We start from the raw sequence: 26,779 nt of genomic DNA, 5'->3' as shown, positions 1-26,779 counted from the left end.
GAGACTTGTCGCCATTTGGGCTACTAATCTGCCCAACAGCCGTGCACCAAGGGCATCTGGTGGGAGAGGCCCTGGCTGCCCCCACCCAAGAATCCTTTCAGTTTGATCTTTTATCCAGGAAATCTTTATTGAGACTTCTGAGGCCAGCCCTAGGCTGGCTGCCAAGGTGAGAGACGAGCAGGACAGGCCTAGACCCTATGCCTGGGGAGCCCGCGGTGCAGTAAGTGGCTCATGTCAGAGCAGCCACACGACCCAAATCCAGAGCTGGCTGCTGGAAACTTCTTTTCTTAGGGCCTGTCCAGGACGGCTCCTGGCCCTGGCCCCTCAGAAGAATGTGGAGGTGTTGGAGGCCGGGGTCTCCTTTGCTGGGTCTGAAGTCCTGGTTCTAGATGGCAGCCTGGGGCTGGCCCTCGGGGAAGCTCTTCTGTGGAAAATGGGGTCAGCCCAGCTGCTCCTGCCCCTCCCTCCATGCTCTCTCCTCCTCCGCTCCAGGGCCACTTTCAAGAGGAGCCCTCTTTCTTTGCAGGCCAGAGCAGGGGGTAGGCAGGTGGGCCAGGCCTGCAAGAGGGGAGAATGTGTTCCCCTACCCGGGCAGGTGGGCAGTGAGCTCTCAGGACACTGAGTTGCTGATGGAGCAGCTCCTGTTCCCCTAACTCAAGAATCCTTGGCCTGAACTCCAAATGCCATTCCTGGGACCTCCTTTCCAGATACCCCAGCGACCAGGGCTAGGAAAAGGAGAGAGGGAGGGCTGGGGCCATGGGGGAGGTGCAGCCTCCACCCTTTCATCTCCCACGGGCAGTGTCATGCTTGGTCCGGGAGGCTCCTGGGCAGCTCTGCCAGGGAGGACTGGACTGTGTGGTGTATGGAGTGGTGGAGACAAGGCAGGAGGTGTCCGGTAGCATCTTCTCCTGGGGGTGTGAGGAATGGGTCCTGTGGACAGTGGGGCACATACCCCCCCCCCCCAATCATGTGTGCCTGAGTCCCTTCTTGAGGTCTGGGGGGGAGGAGGGCCTTAAGGCGATAGAGAGGACTGGGTTCACTGTGTGCAGTCCTCTGGGTGTGTGTACAGGGGGTGTCACCAGCAGGGAATGGAGAAGTCGGCTCAGGTGGGCCGGGCGTGCCCATGTGCGTGGCCTAGGGCGCATGGGTGCAGATGTGGATGCAGAAGCGGGTGCATGTGCAGGCATGTGTACAGAGTTCAAGTGCGGGAGCAAGGTAACAGGTGCAGGCACATGTGAAGGGAGCGGGTGCGGGCACAGACGCAGGATGCGGGTGCGAGTACAGGGCGAGGGCGTGTGTGCGGGCGCGGGTGCATGGGACTGGTGCGGGTGCCTGTGAGGAGAGCGGGTGCAGGTGCGTGTGCAGGGAGCGGGTGCGTGTGCAGGGGGTGGGTGCGGGTACGGGTGTGGAGAGCCGGTGCGGGTACAGGTGCAGGGAGCAGGTGCGGGTGCGTGTGCAGGGAGCGGGTGCGTGTGCGGAGAGCGGGTGCGGGTGCGTGTGCAGGGAACGGGTGCGGATGCGGGCGCAGGGCGCGTGCAGGGGGCGGCAGGCGGGGCGGGCGCGGCGGCGGTGACAGCGGCGCCCGCGCTCCCCGCGCGTAGGTGTGCGGCGCGCTCCTGGCGGGGACGGAGCGCGCAGATCTCGCGTGCGCTCGCCGCCCGGCGCAGCCCAGCCCGGCCCCCGCCCGGCGCCGCGAGCCGAGGTGTCGCCCGCGCCCGCGCCCGTGTCGCCGCCGTGCCCGCGAGCGGGAGCCGGAGTCGCCGCCGCCCGAGCGCAGCAGAGCGCACGCCGAGCCCGTCCGTCGCCGCCATGGCCACCACGGTGACCTGCACCCGCTTCACCGACGAGTACCAGCTCTACGAGGATATTGGCAAGTAAGAGCCGCGGCGCGTGCGGGCCGCGCGGAGACCCCGGGGGGCGCCGCGCTCGGAGGGCCAGGACCCCGGAGACCGCGACCCTCCGCGCCGCTGGCTCCGAGCGCACTGCGGCCCCGCGCGTCCCCGGCTCCTCTCGGCTCCGGGCCCGGTGCGCACGGTCCCGCGCGGCCCCGACCCCCGGCCCCGGCGCGCGCGGCCCTACCCGGCCCTGCCCAGCGCGGCCGCCCAGCCGGAGGCCCGGACTCTGGGCGCGGGGCTCGGCGTGGCGGGGGCGGCAGCAGGTGTCCCCAGAGCGCCCGGCAGACGTGACGCATTTGGCGGCGGGAGGTCAGCGAGGAGGGGTGCGCGGGGGCGGCCGCGGGGCCTAGAGCGCGGGGGCAGGGATGGCAGCAGTCCCGAGGGTCGTCCGGGTGCGGGCCGCGCTGTCCCCACCCCCACCGAGTGGCCGGGAGCGGGGGCGGCGGGACCTGTTCGGCGCCTGCTCCTCCGCGTGGCTCCATCCGCGCCGGGGGTGCCCGCTGCGCTCCCCGCCGCGTGGGAACAGACTCTGCCGTGGGTCCCCCGGGGACTCTGGGTTCTGGAGGATTTTCCCCCAGATTCTTCTGGAAAGAGGAGTCTGGAGAGCTGGGGGCCGAGACCACGGAGCTTGGATCAGGTCACTGGGCTGGAGATGAGGGGGTGAGGTGGGGAGCCTGATGGGCTCCTGATGTCAGAGTTGTCGAGATAGGTGGGGCTAGATTTTGGAGAGTTATTGGTTGGGGATGGGGGCTACTGGGGAAGAGCTTTGAAGGCTCCTTTCAGGTAGGGCCTCGCTCGGGGAACAGGTGGCTCCTGGGCTCTGCTCACCAACGTAAGCGGTGTGGGGTCCTAGACCAGGTTTTGCCCCGGGCCGAGACCGTGAAGCCGGTCTCGGGGTTTTCGGCTCCGTGAGTCAGAGTGGCTGCACCTGGCATCCCTCGGGCCGGCTCCAGCGCTCCTGAACCCCGGGCTCCAGCCTGGCACAGCCAGAGCCCCATCCTCCTTCATCCCTCGTGTGTGGTGGGGTGCTGGCGAGGTTTCCTCTTACACATCCAGTGGCAGATCCCTTTTTCCCTTTCTAAAAAAAATGTCAGTGGTGATACTTTGTGTTGGGAGGGATGCTGATCGTTGATAATTGTGGGCGCTGCGCTAGGAGGAGTGTGGGGGTGTGCTGACTCCCCAGTTCTCCCTGCACGTGTGCAAGGATGCTGGTCAGGCCTGGGGGCTCAGCCCGGTGGAGTGGAGGAAGCCGGGTAGCAGGCTGAGGGGCAAGGTCAGGGCCTGTGGACCCGGAAACTCCCTTCCCTCGGGTGGGAGCTGGCCAGGTGCCCAGCCCCAACGTCGGGGGGCCTGGAGAGCAGAGCAGAGGGCAGGGGAGGCCCAGCACACACCCCCTGTGTGCACGCCTGAGGCCCCAGGACACAGGCCTTGAAGAAGCTTCCAGGGGCTAGCTGGACCAGGCCTATGAGGACGGTGCAATGGGCTGGAGGTCCTCGGATGGGACAGGTGGTTCTTCCAGGCACAGGGCAGCAGTGGGAGGAAGGTCACTCATCTCTAGGGGAACTTGTTGGTGTCTGCTGGAACCCAGGAGCACACAGGCCCTCACACCAGGTGCCCCCGGCTCTTTGAAGAAGTGCCCCTTCGCTATACCTGTTCCCGCGACCTGAGGCTTGTTCCGCTGGCTCCTCCTGGACTCTTGTGGGAACCTCCCTGGGCCCAGTGGCCCGGTAGGGTGGCCAGCCCAACCCCAGGCCTCTGATGCCAGCAGCAGTTGTTATCCCGGCTGCTCCCACCCACACCCACCCTGGGGAATGGAAGTCTTTGGGGCTGTCCTCCCAGAGGCCGAGAGGGGGTGGCGGACCCCGCGGTGGAGGGCAGGCTCCTCTGCCATCAGCAAGCACAAGAGCAGCCCCGGAGGGAACCGTGGGGGCCGCTGGTGCTGTCATGCCTGGGCTTCAGGCGTGGGCGGGTGAGGAAGCCTAGCCACAGAGGGGGTGCCAGGGGCCTAGGAGAGGGGGGGACCGCACCTCAGCGTGCTGGGCCAGCCCTCCAGGGCCAGGAGGCCTTCGGCTCAGCCCAGCACCCCTTGTGGAGGCCCCCAGGCGCCAAGCCCAGTGAGGGCCTCAGAGGGGCCTGTCACAGCCCTGCTGGGGCATCCTGGGTGGGACAGAGGCCAAGCGAGCACAGGAGTGAGCTGTCTGGGTCGGGCACCCATGCCACGGCCTTGGCCCAGGGCGGGGTCCCTGGGCCCTGGTGTTGACAGCGCCTGCCCCAGGCACAGTTGCTGTTGCTTCCCGGCCCAGGTGGGCGCGTCCAAGTTTATTTAAAGCTGCAGCCCCTGGCACCAGTCAGGCAACGCTGAGCTCCCTGCCCAGGAAGGGCCGGGTCACAGGCCCACAGCTGCCCGCGTGACGTGGCCATGGGCCTGTCCTCTCCCTGCCTGTCCTACGGCTGCCTCTACTTGGGATCGTCCCCTGGGGTCCTGGGCAGTGGGGTTCGAGGGCCAAAAGGAACTATTTTCGGGGGCTCTGCCCTCCCCTGGCCAGCTGGATTGGCCTGTTAGAACCCAGCCGGAAGGCCCAAGTCCCGGGTCAGGAGCTTCCGCTACCCCGGGGTCCCCAGACAGGCACAGGGCAGGGCTCGGCCCAATACAGACTGGCCACCAATGCGGTTTTAATTATTTTCTGTTGGATAGCTTTTAAAAAGGGAGAAAACTTCCAGCAGTAGTAAACACTTGTATCTCTTCTGCCCAGGACTGAAACTGTTACTCTTTTGTCATTTTGGCCTGAAGTTGTTTTTTAAAATTATAATAAATAAAGCGTTACAAATAAATGTTAAGTAACCATTCTTCTCCAACTACTGTCATGCATTTGGAATTTATCTTTCCAGACTCTTTTTGGTTCATTTACACACAGATGTAAGTATCCATGACCAGTATACAGGATGGCGTTCTTTGGTGTGTTTTCTTTTACGTTTACATGAGAATCCTGAAACTTGCTTTTTCGCTCAGCTGTGTCTCCTTGGCGTCTGTGTGTGCGGACACGTTTTGACCTTTTGCTGCTGCTGCTGCGTGGTGACCGTTGTATGCTGACGGCCGTGTAGCTGCTCCCCTCTGATGGAAGTCCTCGGTGCTCCCGGTGTTCCCTCTCTCCAGTCCCGCCCCGTTGGCCCCTGGTGGTGGGGTCGCCAGCCGGGGTGCGCACGCTCTCTGAGCCTCAGTTTCCCTGTGGGCCCATTCCCGCCAGCCCCCTCTCCGGGCTTGCCGTCCCTCAGCACTGGGGGTTGTACATGTTTGATTGCTGGGTGGGAAGAGGTAAGGCTCCCGAATCCTCCGCTTTTGGGAATCATCTCCTTTAAAATTTGGGTGATCTTCCCAGAAGAAAGCAGCTCTCTTGAAGTTTTGGGTGTAATTCAGGGGTTCACAGCCCCCCACCTTGCGGCTCATGGCCCGTTGTAACCGCCTCTAAGGTGCACATCGTTTGAGCATTTGGTTTTATTTGATTCGAGGTGAGTGGGAGCCCCCCCAATTTTATAGACGCAGAACCGCAGTAACTCGCCCAGGCCCAGCAGTGGGGAAAGCCCTGACCTCCAGTCCAGGGCGCCCTGCCTCGCCCAGCTTCCCTGAACCCTGGTGGGCCCAGAGCTGACCTTGTTGTGTCCTTGACTCCATCCAGTGTCCCCCTGTTGGCAGAGAGCAGACCCTGTCCTGGGACGTGACCCCTTGCTGGGGGAATCGGCTTTTTGATGCTTTCTCGGCATACTCTCAACGAGCAGCTGGGCTGCTAGGTGGTTAATAGAGAAACTCAGGAAGTTCAGAGCAAATCGTTTGTTGAGTCTCCTGAGCTCTGAAGCTGCGTTGTCAGGGTCGAGAGGACTTGGTGGAGGAGGAACCACCATGTTTGTTTTCTCTAGCCCTCGAGCACTTCCTGCCTCAGGGCCTTTGCCTATGCCAGCCGCTCTTCCCCCATGGCCACACAGTCGTTCCTCAGCTGCGAAGATGCTGTGCTCCCTCCCTGCCCCTTGCCTACCCACCTCTCCCCCACCTTCGTCCTCCCCTGACATGTGGCATCAGACATGCTAGGCATCCCCCCACGCACAGGTGGGCTTCGGCCCCTGCCCAGAGCTGTGTCTCCTCGAGAGCTTGGCTGTCGTGTGTGCTTCTACACATTTGAGGAAGGGGGTGAGTGAATCAGGTGGGCCCCTGCCTGCTGGGCGGCACCCCCAGAGCTGGAATCTTGGTTCCTTAATGTAGGGTGTTTAGAGAAGAAGTCGCACATGTTGAGGTTGCCGCAAGATGCTCATGAAGGTGACGCTAGTTTAGTTACTATTGAATGGTATTTTTATACCATAACCTACTTTGCTGAGAGCTAAGAATATATCTCGCGCTTGCTACCTGCACTCTTTCTCTCCTGGTAACAGTCACCAGCAGTTAGATGGTGCTTGTTACATTAACGTGCCTGGTCTATGAAATACGTACTGTGATTATTTCATGAAGGGGTGACTGAGGCACAGAGATGCTCCACCCAGGGTTGAAGCCATGTGGGGGCCGGGTTTTAATCCAGGCAGTTGGCTCTGGAATCCACCTTCTCCTCTCAAAGCTCATGATCCTACTCTAGTCTGTGCTTTAAAAATGCTGTTATTCCACTGGCTGGCTCATGGCCTGCTTGTGGTCTACTCTGACCCTAAGCTTTTCGGGACCTCTCCTGTCCTTAGCCGGCTGCTCACCATGCCGTCTTTGTGTTCTTCCAGCACAAGGCACTGCCTCAGAGTTCTTTTTTGTAAAAACGTCATTTCCTTTCGCCGTCTCTCCATGACAACCAACATTCTGCCCCCATTTGGGACCAGGAAGGCTTGAAATTTTATTTTGCTAATTAAACAAACTCTGAGGACAATAGCGTCTTGTGAAGAAAGATCAATACACAATTATGTACAGTAAATGTGCCTCTTTTACACTTGAACTTCCTCACACCCCGGAGGAGCCTGTTCTGTTTTCTTGTCAGTGAAAAAGATATATGTGTGTGTGCATAGACATGGGTGTGTACATACACACGTGCGTGTCACACGTACAGATGATTTTAGAAATACAGATGGAATCACCACAGAGTGATTCTGCAGTTGGTTTACCCCGACACTTTTTCGCGATGGTCCCTCCACGTCAGAGAGTTTTCTTCAGCCAAGTGCCTGCCAGTTCTCTTAGAAGCAGAGGGATATGTGTATATATGGTGGCCATATTTTTAAAACCAAAAATGGGGACCCGTTGTCTGACAAGCGTGACAGCGGGATGAGAGGACGCTGTGTTTCAAATTGGGGCTCCTGGGGTTATCAGAAGGGCAGATTGCAGCGCGGGGAGGAAGGAAGGTTCTAGCTGGGGCCCTGGGCTGAGGCACTGGGGTCTCCTTCGAAAGGCCCGAGAATGTAGTCCTCTTTTTTTTTCATGTGGGGAGTCCCCCAAGAGCCAGTCAGTGTCCGGATTTTCTTTCTTCTACCTAAAAGGAAATCCCAACAGACGTGCTTCCCTGTGGAGAGTCCACATTGAGCCACCTGGAACATAACAAACCCTTCGACAGGAAAGGCCACGCGGAGGTGACGAGGACAGCGTCTGCCCCTTGGACGCGTCCCGCTCCTCCCTCTGCTCTCCGAGGCCACCTGGTCCAAGACAAGACGTGGCCTTTCTGGAGATTTCAAATATATTTCCCCAAATTTTGATCCCCCCTCCCTCTCCCACAAAAGTGGAATCTGATTTGATTATTTTTAAAGCATCTTTCACAGCTGCAAGTCAGTGTTTTAGTGCAAAAACATAAAAATGCATTATGTATCAACTTGGTTTTCCAAAAATTATCATATTGGCATATTACGTAGAAATGTATATTTTATTCATATAAAGATCTGAATCTATTTAAAATAAACACATCCTTTTATGTTAGAGTGGTGTTACTAGCTGCCCAGTCCTGGGGGCCTCTGTCTCCCAGGTTAGAGGGTCCCCGCCTTGCTCAGGGCTGCAGGTCCTGGTGGACGCGGTTCTTTTTGCATTGACATAATGATCCTAAGATAGCTATGATTCTTTGTTCAGCCAAATACAAGCTTCTGTTGAATTCTGGAACAGATTGGCAATAGCTGGGCGAAGATTTAAGAAACTGTTATGGAGGAAGCATAAACCACATTGTTCTGTGAGGGCCTGATTTCAGAACTACCACGTTTCCCCATGTTATGGGCACCCAGTGAGGACGGGGAGAAGGAGGTGGCGGTTGCAATGAAACAGGAAGGGCGTCGTGGCTTCTGATGTAATGCCCTCCATAGTGTCGAGCACGTCCACATTGGTGCCCGTTTCCAGTGGGGAGCTGAGGGGCAGCCCCGCCTCCCTGTCACCCAGCCCACACTGAATTACAGGGCTCAGAACCACTCCCGGCACACAGTAGGTGCCCAACAGATTGGCCTTGCGGGCTGTGGCTGCTTCCCAGAGCGTTGGTACCATTACCCCATAAAAGTTGGGGGCCTTGCAGGCGGGTGGAGTGAGGGGTGCAGGGGGTCTCGGGGGCCTCAGACGCCGGGCCTGAGTGGCTGCCTGTCTTGTTGCCTGGTGAAGTGCTGCTGCAGGGCTGGCGTCTTGTAGGTGCCTGCCACGGAGCTTGATGCCAAGAGGTCTGCAGCGTCCTGCCCGTGTCTTAATGACGTTCTTCCCGTGGTTTCTGTTCTTGGGTGTTGAGCGGCAGCCTGACTCTCAGAGTTGTTGGTTTGATCCAGGCCGTCTGTCAGGGGCTTTCTGGGTAAAGAGCGCCAGTCTAGTTAGGAACAGCACCGCTGAAGGAGGTGCCGAGGGCGGTGGCTCCAGCCTCGGCTGCCCATTGGAGACCTCACTCCAGACCAGCTGAATGAGGCCTGGGGCACGGGCCTCAAGGGTGGTCCCATGGGCTGCGCAGACACAGACCCAGCATGGGCCTCTGCGTGCGCCTGGACCAGGCCCACACTCCTTCTCACCCCCTTGTCTCTGTCAGGGCCTCTCCTGACTGTGTGTTTGGAATTTGCTTCCTTTTCCCTGTGCACTCAAACGACGTTACCCCCCACCCTGTCCAGTCGTCTGGAGTGGCGCTGTCCAGAAGAAACAAAACTCGAGCCACATGTGAGCCACATGTGTGATTCAAAATTTTCTAATGCTTACAAAAAAGTAAAAAGAAACAGGTGAGAGGAACTTTAATAATATATGTCTTTATCTCAGTATATCTAAAATATTATTTCAACATGTGATCAATATAAAAGTTATTGTTAAGCTATTTTATATTTTTAAAAATACCGTCTTGGAAATCTGTTGTGTGTTTTACACTGTGGCACCCTCGGTTTGGACCAGCCACATTTCCGAGTCTCGTGGATGCAGGGCGGCGGTGGTCACCGTGTTGGACAGTGCTGGTCTAGAGCTTCAAGGTCATTCCTATTCCTATTATTATTACTGTTGCAGATTTTCCAGTTTCTCCAGCTCCTCTGCAGGCTCACTCATTCACTTGGCAAGTCTGTGTGCACATGTCTGTTTGCCAGGCACTTCCTAGGTGCTGGCGAAACGGTAGTGAACAGAGTCAAGAGTGCCTGTCCTTGTGGAACTTATCCTAGTCGGGGAGGCAGATAATGAACAGAAACACTAAGGAAATTATGTGATGGAGTAGAGGGCAGTTAATGCTTCTGCTCTGGGAATAATGACAGAAACTCAGGAGTGCCAGTTAGGAGGCAAGTTGCAGTAATAGAAAGTGTGGTCAGGCCAAGAGAAAGGAGGAAAGCCTCAGGTTGCTAAAATCAGGAGCAGAAGAGGAGACATTACAACTGACCTTACAGAAATAAAAGGATGATAAGGGAATTCTCTGAACAACTGTGCGCCAATAAGTTAGATAACCTAGAAGGAATGGACAAATTCCTAGAAAGACACAAATGACTGAAGTTGACCCAGGAAGAAACAGAAAATCTGTAGACTTAGAACAACTAAAGAGATTAGTAAATTAAAAATTAAACAGTGCCCCACAAAGAAAAGCCCAGGCCCAGATGACTTCCCTGGTGAATTCTATCAACCATTTAAAGAAGAATTAATACCAGTCCTTGACAAACTCTTCCAGAAAATAGAAGAGGAGGGAATTCTTCCCAATCCATCCTAGGAAGCCAGTAATACCTTGATACTAAAACCAGACAAAGATGTTAGAAAACTACAGACCAGTGTCCCTTATGAATATAGATGCAACATCCTCAACAAGATACAAGCAAAATGAATCAAGCAACATATAAAAAGGGTTATATATTATGAACAAGTAAGCTTTATCCCAGGAATGAAAGGTTGGTTCAACATACAAAATTCAATCAGTGTACTACACCATATTAATAAAATAAAGAAATTATATGATCATCTCAACAGATGCAGACAAAGCGTTTAACAAAATCTAATACTCTTTCCTGATAAAAAGAGTCAACAGCTAGGAATAGAAGGAAACTTCCTCAACTGGATAAAGGATGTATGAGAACCCACAGCTGACATCTTTAATGGTGAAAGACTGAGTGCTTTCTCCCTGAGATCCGGAACAAGGCAAGGCTGTCTGCTCTCTCCACTTCTACTAATGTATTGTAGGAGGTTCCAGGTGGGAAAGTTAGGCAAGAAAAGGAAATAAAATCACCCAGATTGGAAAGAAATAGGTAAAACTACCTCTATTTGCAAATAACATGATCTTGTATAGAGAATCCTCTGAAAAGCAATTAGAACTAAAAAATGAGGGGCCGGCCCCGTGGCCAAGTGGTTAAATTCGTGCGCTTCTCTGCAGCGGCCCAGGGTTTCCCCGGTTCAGATCCTGGGTGCGGACATGGCACTGCTCGTCAGGCCATGTTGAGGCGGCGTCCCACATGCCACAACTAGAAGGACTCACAACTAAAATATACAACTATGTGCCAGGGGGCTTTGGGGAGAAAAAGGGAAAATAAAATCTTAAAAAAAAATAGAACTAAAAAATGAATTCAGCAAAGTTGCAAGATAAAAGATCAAGATGCAGAAATCCATTGTGTTTCATTATGTTAACAATGTTCAATCCCAAAATAAAATTAGGAGAAACAGTTCCATTCACAACAGTATATAAAGAATAACATAATAAATTAACAAAAGTAGTACAAGACTGGAACATTGAAAACTATAAACTACCGTTGAAAGAAATTAAAGAAGGCTTAAATAAGTGGAAAGACATCTCATGTTCGTGGATCAGAAAACTAATATTGCTAAGATGACAGTATACTCCAAATTGACCTGCAGATTCAATGTAATAACTATCTAAATTTCACCTACCTTTTAAAAAAAAATTGACAAGCTGATCCTAAAATTCATATGGAAATGCAAGGGACCAGAAGAGCCAGAACAATCTTGGAAAAGAGACACAAAGTTGAAGGACTCGCACTTGCCGATCCTGGAACTGACTATACAGCTGCAGCAGGCAAGACAGTGTGCGTCCTGCCTGGCGTAAAGATCAGCTCACAGGTCAGTGGAATAGGATCCAGAGTCTAGAACAAACCCATCCATCTCTGGTCAGTTGATTTTTGACCAGGATTGACAAGACAATTCAATAAGGAAAGAATAATGGTTCATTCAACAAATGGACAATTGGGCATCTGCGTGCAAAAGAAGGAAGCTGAACCCTACCTGACACCAGATGCAAAAGTTATCTCCAAATGGATCATAGACCTAATTGTAGGCGATAAAGCTATAAAATGCTTAGAAGAAAATGTAGGAGTAAATCTTTGTGACCTTGGATTTGGCAATGGTTTCTTAGATACGACGCCAAAAGCACAAGCAACAAAAGAAAAATAGATAAATTGGACTTCATCAACATTAAAAACTTGTGTGCTTCAAAGGACAGGAAGGTGAAAACACAACCCACAGAGTGGGAGAAAATATTTGCAAATCATATATCTAATAAGGAACCTGTATTTAGAATATTTTAAGAACTTACTGCCTAACAGTAAAAAGACAAACGACCCAGTTGAAAAACAAAGGACTTGAATAGACATTTCCCCAAAGAAGATATACAAGTGGACAATAAGCACATGAAAAGACTCTCAACATCATTAGTCATTCGGGAAATGCAAATCAAAACCACAGTGATATTCCACCTCACTCCCACTAGGATGGCTAGAATCAAAAAGACAGACAATAACAAGTGTTGGCGAGGATGTGGAGTCAGAACCTGCAGACACAGCTGGTGGGAATGTAAAATGATGCAGCTACTGTGGAAAACAGTTTAACAGTTGCTCAAATGTTCCATTCCTTGACGTGTACCCAAGAGATATGAAAACATATGTTCACACAAAAGCTTGTTCATAGCAGCATTGTTCACAATAGGCATCCACTGATGAACGGATACAGAAAATGTGTTATATCCATACAACGGAATATTATTTAGACATAAAAAGAAATGAAGTGCTAAGAAGTATGGATACATGCCACCATGTGGATGAACTTTGAAAACATGATGCTCAGTGACAGAACCCAGTTACAGAGGTCACATGTCATATGACTTCATTTACATGAAGTGTCCAGAACAGGCCACTCTGTAGAGACAGAGAGTAGAGCCTGGGCTCAGTGGGAACAGAGGCTGGGGAGTGACCGCTGTTGGGTAGAGGTGTGTTTTTGGTGTGATGAAAATGTTGCAAACTTAGACTGTGGTAATGGATGTAGGATTCTGTGAATATAGTAAAAACCATTGACTTATAAACTTTAAATGGATGAATTGTTTGATATGTGAATTATATATCAATAAAGATGTTTAAAAACAAATAAAACCTATGTAGAAAAAAACCGCTCTGACATCTGCATCTCAACGTTCAAATTGCTGAGAAATGAGCTTAACAGTGAAAGTGTCACCCAGCTCTCGGCCGCGGCCTCCGCTTATCGTCAAACAGAGAAGCAGTCGTGTCACCAGAATAACGGCTTGCGGTGTTGTGGGACAGGGTCCAAAGTGCCATGGCCAAGCCGCAGTGAGCCGCCCCAGCTATGCCCTGTCCCACACCGGGCACCTGTCCCGGTGCCCAGAAGCAGCTGAGAGCCACCTGGGAGCTGGAGGGTGGAGGCTGGGTGGGACCCACGGCGGGGATGAGAGTATAGAGGCCGGGAGGGCGGGATCCGCAGCCCCCTCCTCCCACTGGCTCAAGTCCGCCTCTTGCCCCCGAATCTGGGGCTGGCCTTGGGTTCAGGGTGGTCTCAGAGCAGACAGAGCGGCATGGTGGGAACAAGGCGCTGCCCCGACCCAGATGGTTGCCTGGGCATCGTTCCGGAAGGTCCCATCCTCACACAGGAGGCCTTCTCTCCTGGGGCCCGGGTGCTGGAGGGGGAGGCTCCCCTGGGAACAGGGTGGGTGGGTCCCCGTGGGTGTGGTGACAGGCGGGGGGCGGGGCGCAGGAGGACACGACCGTTGGCAGTGGCAGGGAGGGCTGGAGTGCGGCCGGAGCGGAAGCCCAACCCCAGGCCCTGTCATTCTGGAACGTCTGGTCGCCTCCTTCCCTGCCTGCTCTCTGCACCTCCTTTGACGTCCTCCGTTGGGGTTCTCCCCTTCTTTCTCCTCTGCCCCTTCCCCATGCTCCCTGCGTCCTCTGGGGTGGGCTGTGACCCCTGCTGACCTCATCACCCGCCCCCCAGGTCGAGGAAGGTCCAGGAGCCTGTGAGCCCCTCAGGAGCAGGGCCTTGGGCTGGGGGTTCCACTTGCTTATGTCCTGAGTGGCCCTTGGGGCCATCCCACCCGAGACTGCCAGGCCAGGCCTTTGCGCTGAGACCAGGACTGGGCGCCTTTGTTATCCCAGTGTGGGGTGGGCCTCGGGGTCCCCTCCTCTGTGCTCTCTCCCTCCTCAGGGGGTCTACGGCCCCTCAAGTCTGGGTGGGGCCTTGTGGCAGCGCTGAGACTCCTGGGGCGCAGACTGTGGTTTCCCTGCGTTCAGGGAGCTTTGCACAGCTCCCTGCAGTCCTGAGCCTGGGGCATTTTTATTTTCTGATCAGTAAACAAATGCTTGTCTTGACCAACTGCCCGTGTGACAGACTGCCCAGGACAGCCCCATCTTGTGGGGGGTGTTAATCTCTCTTTTTTTTTCAGGTGTAGACTTTTCTTTTCTTTCCTCCTTTTTCCTCTAGGCTCTTCCCGGTGTGGTGACGGGTGGGCATTCCCCTCACTATGCTGGGTGGACCCTGTCAGGTGGGAGGTTGGGGCGCTGGGTTTGTCCCTCTGTTTCTCTTCTCCCCTCTCTTCCCTCCTCTCCTCTCGCCTCACTTAAAGGGCCGTTAGGGGTCTCTCCTCATGCCATCTTGGGGACCACGCCTTTTCCTGCCTCTGCATCCTCAGTGGCCCCCTTGGAAGGGAGCGTTCAGGGCTTTGCAGATCCTGACCGCAGGCCCGCAGCTTCATGGAGAAGTCACAGGCACTCAGGTGTCCGGTTCCTCCACTGAAATGCAATCAGGTTATTTCTCCCTCTGGGCTGAGGTGTGGTTCTGAGTTCCAGTCTCCTCTGTTTTCCAGCCTCCTGAGTCTCCCAGCCCCGAGGGATGGTCCGAGCAGGTGCTGGGTCGTGGGCCGGGGCTTGTCCTTGCTGCAGAATTCTGTGCTGTCACATCTTGGGGCACATGGGGTCTTTGGCCTCAGTTGCCACTGGGTGTGCAATCTGCATCAAAGCCCCTGCATGGGCTCCAGGCTCTACCGTGCTGAAGTCAGCCAGGGGCTCCCGGGCCCAGAGCATCTGGTCCAGCCCCAGCTTTGCTCAGCCATGCTGTGGGGGGCTGCCCAGGACCTCAGCCCCCGGGCATTGTCAGCCGTGAGCAGACTGTGCGGCCCTGGCTCTGTTTCCTCCTCAGTTCGCCAGGGCACTGAGCTGGCTCCTTCCCAGCCGGCGAGGAACAGTCTGGCGGGTGTGCCGTGACAATGAGGGTGGGTCAGTACCACAACCTTGAGCAGGGGAAGGTCGCCTCTTACAGCCTCAGTCTCCTTGTCTGTGAAAGGGGAGTGTGATCGTGAGAGTCAGTCACACCGTGCGGGGAGCTGGCCATGTGGCCGCCCTGCCCAGTCCAGGGTTGGGGAGGCAGAGCCTGTGCACAGCCTCTTCCCTGTGCCCCAAAGGTCTCTGGTGGCTTCAGCTTTCCCTGCACTGTCACTGAGGCCTGGGGCTGGGAGGAGGGGCGGGGGTGACCATTAAGGAGGACACAGCTCAGAGTTGAAGATGAGGTGTCTCCAGGATGCCCAGTGCTGTGTGCTGGGCACTGTGGACCCCCCACTTTTCTGTGCCCTGGGGGCCCGTGGGGCTGGGAGGGCGCCGAGTGGGCCGGGCTGGCGTCCGGCTGCGGGACGTGTTCTCTGTGGGGCCGACCCACAGAGTGGCCCCTCGCCTGTGCCTGGCTGTGCTGAGCCCATGGCAGCTGCTCCTTCCTTTTAGTTCATGGCTTTCTGTCTGGGATTGTTATGGATTTTTTTCCTCTAGATTTTTCTTGTTTGTCAGCAGAGGTTAAGGTTTGGTTTGTCAGGTGGTACTAAAGAAGTCCTTTTTAAAAATCTGATTTTAAAGATAGCATTACAAGTACCAGTTTCCTTCATTCTTGATGATTTTTCGGAGACAGGGCTGCGTACCCTACCAGGACATTTTTTTTTTATTGTGGTAAAATATATGTAATATAAAATTTACCATCTTAATCATTTTAAGGGTACAGTTCAGTGGCATTAAGTGCATTCACGTTGTTGCGTAGCCATCATTCACCATCCCCAGAACTCTGCAGAACCGACACTCTGCCCCATTGCACACTAACCCCCTCCCCCGGCCCCTGGCGCCCGCCGTTCCACTTTCTGCCTCTGAATTTGACTGCTCCAGGGACCTCATATAAGTGGACGTGTACAGTATTTGTCTTTTTGTGTCTGGCTTCTTGCACTGAGCGTCCTGTCCTCAAGGTTCATCCATGTTGAAGCATGTATCAGACTTTCCTTCCTTTTTAAGGCTGAATAAGAATTCGCTGTATGGATAGACCACACTGCTTATCCATTCACTCGGGGATGGACACTGGGTTCCTTCTACCTTTTGGCCGTTAGGAGTAGTGCTGCTATGAACACAGGTGTGCAAAGGACACTTTTAAAGGACATAATTCATGGTCTCCTCCCGCTGGCCACGACTTCTCAACATTGGGCTGTGTGGCCTTGGGCCACTATGTAACCTCTCTGGTTTCAGTTTCCCCTTCTATAAACCAGGAGGGTTGGGTCAGGTGACTTTCTGGGGTCCCTTCTGGCTCCGTGTATTGGTTCTGCAGAAACCCCACTTCCTTCCTCTGAGACTTGCCACAAAGTTACCTGTCAGACGCTCAGGTGTCCATAGGCCCTCGCACAGAAGTTTGCATTCCCCGGGAATAAAACATAAGAGGGATGAAGCCTGATTGATCTGAAACATACAACAAAAGCAAACCCCTGGAGCTTCATTGATACACACTTTGCAGGGAAAAAGCCCATGGTTGTAAGTTCCAAATCCCCTGGTCTCGGCCGCCGTGTGGTGGAGAGCAGGCTCTGAGTCTGGAGAGCAGGGTATGGCAGGCGGTGCTGCACCCACGGCCGGCTGAGCCGCCCCCGCCTCCCTCAGGGCTGCCGGAACGTTCCAGTCACTGTCCCTCCTCCGGCGTCTGCTCCTTCTTGTCCTCTGTGAGCCGCGAGTCCTCAGCAGTAATTTCAGGCCAGCCGGCGGATTGACTCAGTTCTCGTGCCTGTCGGTGACTGCCTGGCACTGCAACGAGCGGGGTGGCCGTGGCTTTGAAGAGCTGCCTTTGAAGGCTGCTGTGTGGGGCCCCGCTGTGCACAGACCCACGCTGGGAACCGCAGCTGTTTTGTGGGGAGCCGCTCCTGTGGCTGCGTGTGTGAGTCCAGACGTCACATGTCCTCCGAACGGTCTTTCGGATCCATCCACGGTCGTACTCATGGAGCAGGGACACGGACCAGGGCGCATCAGCCCTTTCACCTGTGCTGGGCCCACCCAGATGTGGAGACATGGAGCCCTCAGTTGCCACCGGGGCAGCCCTGAGTGTGCCGGCTGGAGACAGGGGGGCAGCTAGGGTGGGTCTGGAGGCTCAGGTTCTGGGGACCATCTTGAGAGCACAGTGGCCTGGAAGTGACATTGGTATCCCAAGGCCAGGCAGCTCAGCCCGAGGTGGATGGGTGGGCTGACTGGTCCCTGGTCCTGGGCCCAGGTGGGCGGTGTGAGTGGCTCCTTGTGGGAACCTCCCGCTGCGTGGAGAACTTAGCCACAGTGAGACCCTCCTCTCATGGGCCTGGCCTGGTGGCTGCTCCCGTGGGCTGGCCCCTGGCACGGAGGGGACATTGGAAAACCAGCATTTGAAGTGTGAGCCTGTTGGGGGAAGTGGGCAGTGCCGGGGCCTATGGGCGGAGGAAACAAACTGCCCCGGGTGGGGCTGAGCCGAGCCAGCCGCCTGCACCAGCTCCCTCAGTGCCTTTGCTGGACACTCCCGGGCCCACCTGGCCTGGTGGGCGGTGGAGGGCAGCTGACCGTGGGCAGATTCCCCAGGGGACCTGTGCCCTTGGCCCCTGGCCTTGGGGTCCTCTCTGACACTGCCTGCTGCACTTTGCCTTTGGACCAGGGTTCCGAGCGCGAGCCTTTCGCCCGGGGTTCACATGCACAACTTCTCAGACTCCCCCTGAGCCCCTGTGGAAAGGCAGCGGTGTCTGCTTGTCGCTGGGGTGGCAGCTCCAAGTCTCCCAGGGGAGCCCCGCCAGGACCCAGGCGAGGTTTCGCCTCCGCAGCCACGCAGTTCTGTCACCTTCATAATCCAGGTGAATTTTACTTCCTTCACGTAATATATTCATGTTTTTAAAAATGTGTAAGTGTTTACAATTATTTGTTGATGAAAAGGCTTGGTGCTCTCTGTCGGAGCGTCAAGTAAAATAGCCCACTGTGTGACACTCAGCTTTGCACAGAGCACCCCAGATGGCCGAGGCGAGGGTGGTGTGGGTGTCCAGGAAGGGCCAGGGTCGTCTCTCTGAGCTGACTCTTCCTTGCGGAAAACAGATGAAGAGTCAGTAACGGTTCTGGGAGGCTCTGTGGTCATTGGTCTCTGGTAATCCAGGACACGTCGACCTCTGCTTGGTGGGCCGCGCAGGGTTAGTCCAGTGTCAAAGGCATTAATTATCCTGTTGTGCTTGAAGGGGCAGTGGCCTCGCCGGGAGAGGACAGGGGCCAGCACGAGCTGTGCGGGAGGCCTGCTGCCCAAGGGCACCTTCTCTGTGCCGCCAGCTGCCTCCCACAGCTGGCCTTGGGGCCCACGATCACCTGCATTCCCCCAGCACAGCCGGCCTCGCCCTCGGGATGCAGACAGGGTCTGGGGCCTGCATCCCCCTTTCGCTGCAGTCTCCCTTCAGCCTTGGTCCTGGCATAGTGGACATGGGGGGCATTTGAAGGAGAAGTTCAGGCACCCCCAGGCAGGGCGAGGGGCCGGGATAAGGTGAGGGGGGCAAGAGATCCAGGACGAGGGCACTGTGCTGGGTGCTGCCTGCACACAGGTGTGGTGGAGGCCCTGGGCCTCTCCAGGCCTGACTGAGCCTTCCCGTCTATCCCAACATCGTTGTTGCTGCCCCTGACCCCCAGCTAATCACCAGATTTCTTGCTGTCTGGATTCTAGGGGCAAAGATGAGCAGATGCAGCTGTTGCCCTTGAAGCGTCTGAGTCCATTTTCAGGGACAGAACCATTCGTGCCTTCCTGCCTCTCTCCCAAGCGTGTAGCGAGCCTTCCACTTCCTGCGGTGGGCACAGGGTGATTGCCCTCACGTAGAAGGAGCTCCTCCAGGTCGGTAAGAAAACAGCCAGAATCTCAGCTGAAATATGGATGAAGGATGTAAGTAGGCAATTCACAGAAAAAGCAGTGGAAGTTCTTTCAGCGTGTGAAAACATGAAGAATACAAATTAAACCAGAGCCAGCACTCGCTTGTCCCTGAATTCACCTCAGGCTTCCGATACGTGGATGGTTCTTCCAGGTGGCCCGTCGGCTGATGAGGTCACCTTGGCCAGTCTCCAGGCTCAGCTGTCCTGCAGCCGATGAGCAGAGGCCCTGGGAGTGGGTGGGCCCTGGACTGCTAGGCCTCTCTGTGTGGGCCGTAGGCTGCAGCGGAATTCCAGAGATGCAGGAGCTGCCTTCTCCGGGCAGAGCCATCCAGCCACAGGAGGCCAAGCCTGCTCACACGCTCCCTCTTGGTCCTTTCCTGTCCTCAGCAGGTCCCCTCATGGGCTAGATGGGGCGTTAGCCCCTATCCAGCATCTGCAGAGGCCACCACAGGCTGCACACCCGCCTGGTGGGAGGAGAACATGGGGCACCGAGGGGTCCGGGGGTTGCTGGGGCATCCCTGCCCTCCTGCCCACCTCTGTCCTTAGTTTGGTCTTTGCTTAATGCAAACCCACCACTCAGGTCATCTCCATAGCTTGTGGCGGTGGCAGAGGGTGGGGGTGGTCAGAGCCTGGTGTGGTTGTTGCTGAAGGTTCCTGGAGAATATGGGTTACCGGAGAGAAAAGGGGACAAGGAGAGAGGCACACACCGAGGCGGAACGGAGAGGGAGGGGAGCAAGCGAGTGAGCAGCACAAAGCCTGGCCAGCCTGACTCCATAAGAGCCTGGGGATGGCGTGTGCCCCTGGAGGCTGCACAGGACAGGCTGGATTTGAGGGGAGTTGGAGCCCATGGCGGCTTCTGGAGCTCTCAGCAGGGGCCCACTCTCGCCCATGGGCCCTCTCCTCTCTCTTGCCCCCAGGGAGAGCCTGGAGTGTCCACCCCCAGGAGGCCTCTGGCCTGGTCAGGATCTCATCCATGCTGGCCCTTCCTGACCTTCTGCCCCATCCACAGTGCAGGAGGGGAGTGGTGGCATTGGGGTGTGCAGAAGGAGGCCACACCGGGTCCTGTTGTCTCCTCTCTGGACATGCCTGGTAAATGTTAACAACTCAGGGGATGGGCCCTGACTGATAGTGTTGGCCCATCGCTGTGGTGTAAATACACCCACGATGGCCAACATCAAGCTACCGGGGTGACGGCAACTGGCTCGTAAAGTTCCAGAAAATTTGGTTCTCCCTGGCCTGTGAGCCAGACCCTGATGGACCCCAGGCACCTGAGCTCCTTCTTCTCTTGTGCCGGGATGCTGCTGCTCCGCCTCTGCTTGGCTCAGGTTCCAACACTCAGCTTCTCTTGCTCCTCCCTCCCTCAGCCTGGAATATTCTGTTCGTCCCCCAGAGATCCTTTGTGAGCCTACAGAGAGCGCCTGGTGGGTGAATGTGCTGGGAGTGTGGGGTCTCTGCCTTTAGGTCTTGCCGCTCCACTACCCACAGTGCTGTGATCTCAGCAGGGCATTTCATGCCCCACCTAGCTCCATCCTCCACGGGCGCCCAGGGAGGAGACTTTGTAAACTGCAGAGGGCCGTGGGTAGTCCTGGGGTGCTGCTGGCTTCAGGGGGCGTCTGTGCCACCCCCACAGCACTCCTCAGTCACGCTGGAGTTGCAAGGTTCCAAGGTTTCAATGTGAATCTGATATGTCAGTATTTCCCTTATGGCGTATGCTCTTCTGCATGTGGTTAAAAAAATCCATGCCCACCACGCCCCCGCACCGTTGTAAAGATGCTTTCTTTCTTCTTTAAACTTAAAAAACTAATGGACTTTATTTTTAGAGCAGTTTTATGCTTACAGAAAAATTGGAAAGTAGAGAGTTCCCATAGTCCACAACCTGGCCCCAGATCTCTTCACTGTCACAATCTGCGTTCGGGTGTGGTTCACCTGTTACGGTTAGTGACCAGTGTTGCTACATTAGTATTGACTGAAGTCCATAGTTTCCACGGGGTTCACACGTTGTGTTGTCTAGTTCTACAGCTTGACAAAGGGTCATGACGTCATGCATCCGTCGTTGCACTGTTTCGGATCCCCTGTGCTCCCCTCTTCCTCTCCCCTCAGCCCCCAGACAGCCACTGATCTTTTTACTGTCTCTATAGTTTCGCCTTTTCCCGAATGTCATGCAGTTAGAATCATACAGTATGGAGCCTTTTCAGATTAGCCTCTTTCACTTAGCAATATGCATTTTAGGTCCTTCCATGCTGTTTCGTGGCTTGATAGCTCAGTTCTTTTCAGTGCTGAGTACCGTTCCATTGTCTGGATGGACCACAGTTTATTTACCCACTCACCTACTGAAGGACGCCCTGGTTGCTTCAAAGTTTTTGCAGTTATTATAAAGCTGCTTTAAAAATTCGTATGCAGATTTTTCTGTGGACCTAAGTTTTCAGCTCCTTTGGGTAAATACTAAGGAGCACAATTGCTGGATTGTGTGGTAAGAGTATGTTTAGTTTTGTAAGAAACTGTCAAAATGTCTTCCTAAGTGCTGTACCATTTTGTATTCCTACCAGCAACGAATGAGAGTTCCTGTGTCCCACATCCTCGCCAGCATTTGATGTTGTCAGTGTTCCAGATTTTGCCCATTCTAACGTGTGTGTAGTGGTATCTCGTCGTTTTAATTTACATTTCCCTGATGGCATATGATGTGGAGAATATTTTCACATGTTTATTTGCCATCTGTATACCTTCTTTGGTGAGGTGTCTGTTAAAGCCTTTGGCCCATTTTTAATAGGATTGTTTGTTTTCTTATTGTTGAGTTTTAAGAGTTCTTTGTAGAGCCAGCCCTGATGGCCTAGCGGTTAAAGTTTGATGCGCTCTGCCTTGGCGGCCTGGGTTTGGTTCCTGGGCCCAGAACCACACCACTTGTCCGTGAGTAGCCATGCTGTGGCAGGGGCTCACATAGAAGAACTCAAAGGGCTTACAACAAGAATATACAGCTATGTACTGGGGCTTTGGGGAGGCGGGCAGGAAAGAGGAAGATTGGCAACAGGTGTTAGCTCAGGGTGAATCTTTCCCAGCAGAAAGAAAAGAAAAATTAAAAAAAAGAAGAGTTCCTTGTATATTTTGGATACAAATCCTTCATTAGATGTAAGTTTTGCAAATATTCTCTCCCATCTGTGGCTTGTCTTCTCATTTGCTTAACCTGTCTTTCCCAGAGCAGAAGTTTTTTATTCTAATGAAACCCGGCTTACCAATGATTTCTTTCATGGATTGTGCTTTTGGTGTTGTATTTGAAAAAGTCATTGCCACACCAAGGTCACCAAGATTTTCGCCTACAATATCTTCTAGGACTTTTATAGTTTTACGTTTAGGTCTATGATCCATTTTGAGTTAATTTTTGTGAAAGGTGTAAAGTCTATGTCTAGATTCATTTTTTTGCTTCTGGATGTCTGGTAGTTCCAATACTGTCTTAGTCTGTTCAAGCTGCTGTAACCAAAATACCATAAACTGGGTGGCTTACAAACAACAAATGTTTATCTTTCCCAGTTTTGGAGGCTAGAAGTCCAAGATCACGGCTCTGGCAGTTTCAGTGTGTGGTGAGAGCTGCTTCCCGGACAGGCTGTCTTTCCTTGTGTCCTCACGTGGTGGGAGGGCTGGGGAGATCTCTTTGGAGTCTCTTTTGTAAGGCACTAGTCCCACTAATGAGGGCTCCGCCCCCAGGACCTAACCATTTCCCAAAGGTGCCACCTCCTAATACCATCATCTTGGGGGTTAGGATTTCAATATATGAGTTTTAGGGAGACACAAACATTCAGTCCACACAGTAAGCACCGTTTGTTGAAAAGACTGTCTCTCCATTAAATTGCCTTTACTCCTTTGTCAAAAATAAGTTGACTGTATTTGTATGAGCCGACTTCTGGACTCTCTGTTCTGTTCCATTGATCTATTATCTGTTCTTGATGTCGGGTGGTATCTTCAAGTCTTGAATTCAGGTAGTGTCAGTCCTCAACTTTGTTCTTCTCCTCCAATATTGTGTTGGCTATTCTGGATCTTTTGCCTCTCCATATAAACTTTAGAATCAATTTGTCAATATCCACAAAATAACTTGCTGGGATTTTTATTAGGGTGACATTGAATCTATAGATCAAGTTGAGAAGAACTGACATCTTGACAATATCGAGTCTTCCTATTCATGAATGTGGGATATCTCTCCATTTATTTAGTTTTTCTTTGATTTCTTTCATCACTCTTTTGTAGTTTCCCTCATATAGATCTTGTATATATTTTGTGAGATATACCTAAGTATTTCATCTTTTGTTGATAGTGTAAATGGTTGTGTTTTTAATTTCACATTCCACTTGTTCATTGCTGGTATATAGGAAAGTGAGTAACTTTTGTATATTAATCTTGTATCCTGCAGCCTTGCTACAATTGCTTATTAGTTCCAATTGTTTGTCGATTCTTGGGACTTTCTATGTAGATAATCATATCATCTGTGAAGAAAGACAGTTTCTCTCTTCCCAATCAGTATACCTTTCCTTTTCTTGTCTTATTGCCTTAGCTAAGACTTCCAGTATTTTGTTGAAAAGGAGTGGTGAGAAGGAACATCCCAGTCTTGTTCCTGATCTTAGAGGAAAAGCGTCTACTCTCACCAAAAGTATGATGTTAGTTGTAGAATTTTTGTAGATGCTCGCTATAGACTGAATTGTGTCCCCCCCCGCCCCCCACCAGATTCATAGGTCGAGGCGCTAACCTCCAATGTGACTTTACTTGGAGATAGGGTCTTTGGGCGGTAATTAAGGTTAAATGAGTCATAGAGGTGGAGCCCTGATCTGATGGGATCAGTGTCCGTATGGGAAGAGACACCAGAGAGTTCACTTGCTGTCTCTCCGCGTGCACCCACTGAGGCAAGGCTGAGTTCGCACACAGGGAGATGGTGGCCACTCCAAGTCAAGAGAAGAGAGCTCACGTGAGAAACCAAACCCTGCCGGACCTCGATCTTGCACTGCCAGCAGCCAGAACTGTGAGAATTAATTTCTGTCGTTTAAACCACCCAGTCTGTGATATTTTCTTATGACAGCCTGAGCTTCCTCAAACAATGCTGTTTATCAAACTGAGGAAGTTCCCCTCTATTCCTGGTTTGCTGAGAGTTTCCATCATGAATCGGTGTTGGATTTTGTCAAATGCTTTTCCTGCGTCTATTGACATGACCATGTGATTTTCCTTTTAAGTCAGTAGATGTGATGGGTTACATTAATTGGTTTTTAAATGTTGAACCAGCCAGCTTTGCATACCTGGGATAAATTCTACTTGGTTGTGGTGTATAATTCCATTTATACGTTGTTGGGTTTGATTTGCTAATAATTTCTTGAAGATTTTTGCATGTGTGTTCATGAGAAATATTGGTCTATAGTTTTCTTTCTTGTAATGTCTTTGTCTGGTTTTGGTTTTAGGGTAATTCTGGCCTCATAGAATGAGCTAGGAAATATTTCCTCTGCTTCTTTTTTCTGGAAGAGACTGTAGAGAATTGGTGTAATTTCTTCCTTAAATGTTTGATAGAATTTGCCAGTGCATCCATCTGAGCCTGGTGCTCTCCTGTTTGGGAAGGTTATTAATTACTGATTCAATTTCTTTAATAGATATAAGCCTATTCAGATTGTCTGTTTCTTTTTCTGTGAGATTTGACAGACTGTCTTTCAGGCAATTGGTCCATTTCATCTAGTTTATCAAATTTGTGGACATAGAGTTGTTTATAGTTTTCCTTTATTATCCTTTTAATTTCCATGAGATCAGTAGTGATGGCCCCTCTTTCATTTCTGATGTTAGTAATTTGTGTTCTCTCTTTTTTTTCTTAGCCTGGCTAAAAAGGTTTATCCATTTTATTGACCTTTTCAAAGAACCGGCTTTTGGTTTCATTGATTTTCTCTATTGATTTCCTATTTTCAATTTAATTGATTTCTGCTCTTTTTTTTGGTGAGGAAGATTGGCCTTGAGCTAACATCTGTTGCCAATCTTCCTGTTTTTGCTTGGAGAATATTGTCCCTGAGCTAAAACCTGTACCAGTCTTCCTCTGTTTTATATGCAGGATGCTGCCACAGCATGGCTTGATGAGTGGCATGTAGATCTGTGCCCAGTATCTGAACCCGTAAATCCCAGGCTGCTGAAGCAGAGCGTGCGAACTTAACCACTGTGCCACTGGCCCAGCCCTTCTGCTCTAACTTTTATTATGTCTTTTCTTCTGTTTACTTTGAATTTAATTTGCTCTTCTTTTTCTAGTTTCCTAAGGCAGGAGCTTATATTATTGATTTTAAATCTTTTCTGACGTCTGCATTCAATGCTATAAACTTCCTTCTAAGCACTTGTTTTACTGCATCCCACAAGTTTCGATGTTTTATTTTTGTTTTCATTTAGTTAAAATATTTAAAAATTCTCTTGCGATTTCTTCTTTGACCCATGTGTTCTTTGAAAGTGTGTTGTGTAATCTTCATGTATTTTGGGGTTTCCAGCTATCTTCCCATTTTTCATTTCTAGTTTAATTCCATTGTAATCCGAGAACATACTTTGTATGGTTTCTATCCTTTTAAATTTGTGGAGGTGTGTTCATGGCCCAGAATGTGCCCTGTTCTGGTGAGTGTTCCATGTGAGCTGGAGAAGAAGGTGTCTTATCCTTTTGTTGGATGAAGTCGTCTATAGATGTCAATCATATCTGATTGACTGATGACTTGTTGACGTCACCTGTGTCTTTACTGACTTTCTGCCTGCTGGGTCTGTCCATTTCTGAGAAAGGGCTGTGGATGTCCCCAACTGTGATAGTGGATCCATCTATTTCTCCTTGCACTTCCAGCAGTTTTTGCCTCGTGTGGTTTGACGCTCTCTTGTTGGGTGTATGCACGTTAAGGGTTGTTAATCTTCCTGGAGAAACGGCCCCTTATCATTATGTGATGTCCCTCCTTGTCCCTGATAACTTCCCTTGCTCATGTCTGCTCTGTCCTGCTTTCTCTTGATTCGTGTGAGCCTTGGCAGCTTTCTCCATCCATCTACTTCCTTTGCTGCTTTTTTTTATTGTGGCAAAATAGACATAACATAAAATTTACCATTTTAACCATTTTTAAGTACACAGGTCAGTGGCATTAAGTCAATTCACAGTGTTGTGTAGCCGTCACCAATATCCATTTCCAGAACTCTTTCATCTTCCCAGTCACTCTGTCCACACTAAGTAATCTCAGTGTGTCCCACTTCCTTCAGACACCGCCGTGTCCCCTGGGCTGACACCTACTCTCTTGTTTCTTCAGCTTTGCTGCCTTGAGCCCTCCAGGAAACTTCTCAAGGATATCTAGCCTGGTGGAACCGGGACACAGAGGACCCCAGCTGTGGTGGGGAGGGGTGGTGGGTCTGGACAGCACTGAGGGTGACAGTGTGAGCTGTGAGGCCCGTGAGGTTTAAGTCGGACACAGTGCCGCAGACACGTGTCAAAGTCAGGCTGTCCTCATCAGTATGGAGCTGTACAGACTTGATGCGACTGTGTACAGTGAGGGTGACTATATTAATTTGTGTGAAATGTGGAAGGGTTACCATCTGGGTTATTTACATCTAAGTCTCATTGGGGTGTACAGTGTGTGTTATCATGAGCCTTGTTTGGCCGGGAGACAGCTCCCACTCAGCTCACGTGGTGCTCCATCTGCTCTCAGCATTGTCAGAAACGTAAAGGAAATGTCTCTCTGAGTTTATGTTCTTGAGGGGCCAGTGGGGGACCTCACGGTGTGTGTGGTTGTGGGGGCTCCTGATGGGAGGGGCTCGGGGGCCCTGTTCGAGAGGCAGAGAGAAGAGGCCACTCCGCTGGGGTTTTCTCCATCTACAATGCGCCCACAGGACTCCATGGGCAATGACTGCTGTTCTCGGGTTTGAGGGTGTCCTCAGGGGGTCCTAGGGACGTCCAGTGGGCTGGCCACCGGTGTTTCTGTTGCACTCTCACCGTTTGTTTCTGTCTGATGGCTTCATGCCTTCAGAAGACATCTGTTGCTGGCTTCAGTGGGTCCCAGAGGGTTTCAGAAAGGGGTTGGTAT

The 26,779-nt window shown here is 52.5% G+C and overlaps 1 protein-coding gene across 23 annotated transcripts in view; it reads left to right on the top strand.

Annotated features, from left to right (window-relative positions):
* The first annotated feature begins 1,263 nt into the window (after positions 1 to 1,263).
* The window catches only part of CAMK2B (calcium/calmodulin dependent protein kinase II beta), a 93,747-nt gene continuing 68,231 nt past the window's right edge, over positions 1,264 to 26,779 (top strand). For 4 of the 23 annotated variants that reach the window (XM_070617254.1, XM_070617241.1, XM_070617248.1 and 1 more), the window contains exon 1: positions 1,676 to 1,874. In XM_070617254.1, coding sequence (XP_070473355.1) covers positions 1,810 to 1,874 — 65 coding nt within the window. In that variant the 5' untranslated portion in view covers positions 1,676 to 1,809. The other 19 variants (XM_070617252.1, XM_070617240.1, XM_070617238.1 and 16 more) reach the window with 15 other exon arrangements.

This window comes from Equus przewalskii, chromosome 4 (assembly GCF_037783145.1).
Source record: "Equus przewalskii isolate Varuska chromosome 4, EquPr2, whole genome shotgun sequence".
Lineage (NCBI taxonomy): Eukaryota > Metazoa > Chordata > Mammalia > Perissodactyla > Equidae > Equus > Equus przewalskii.
The sequence above is the reverse complement of the archived record's forward strand: the minus strand, read 5'-3'. Positions and strand labels throughout refer to the sequence as shown.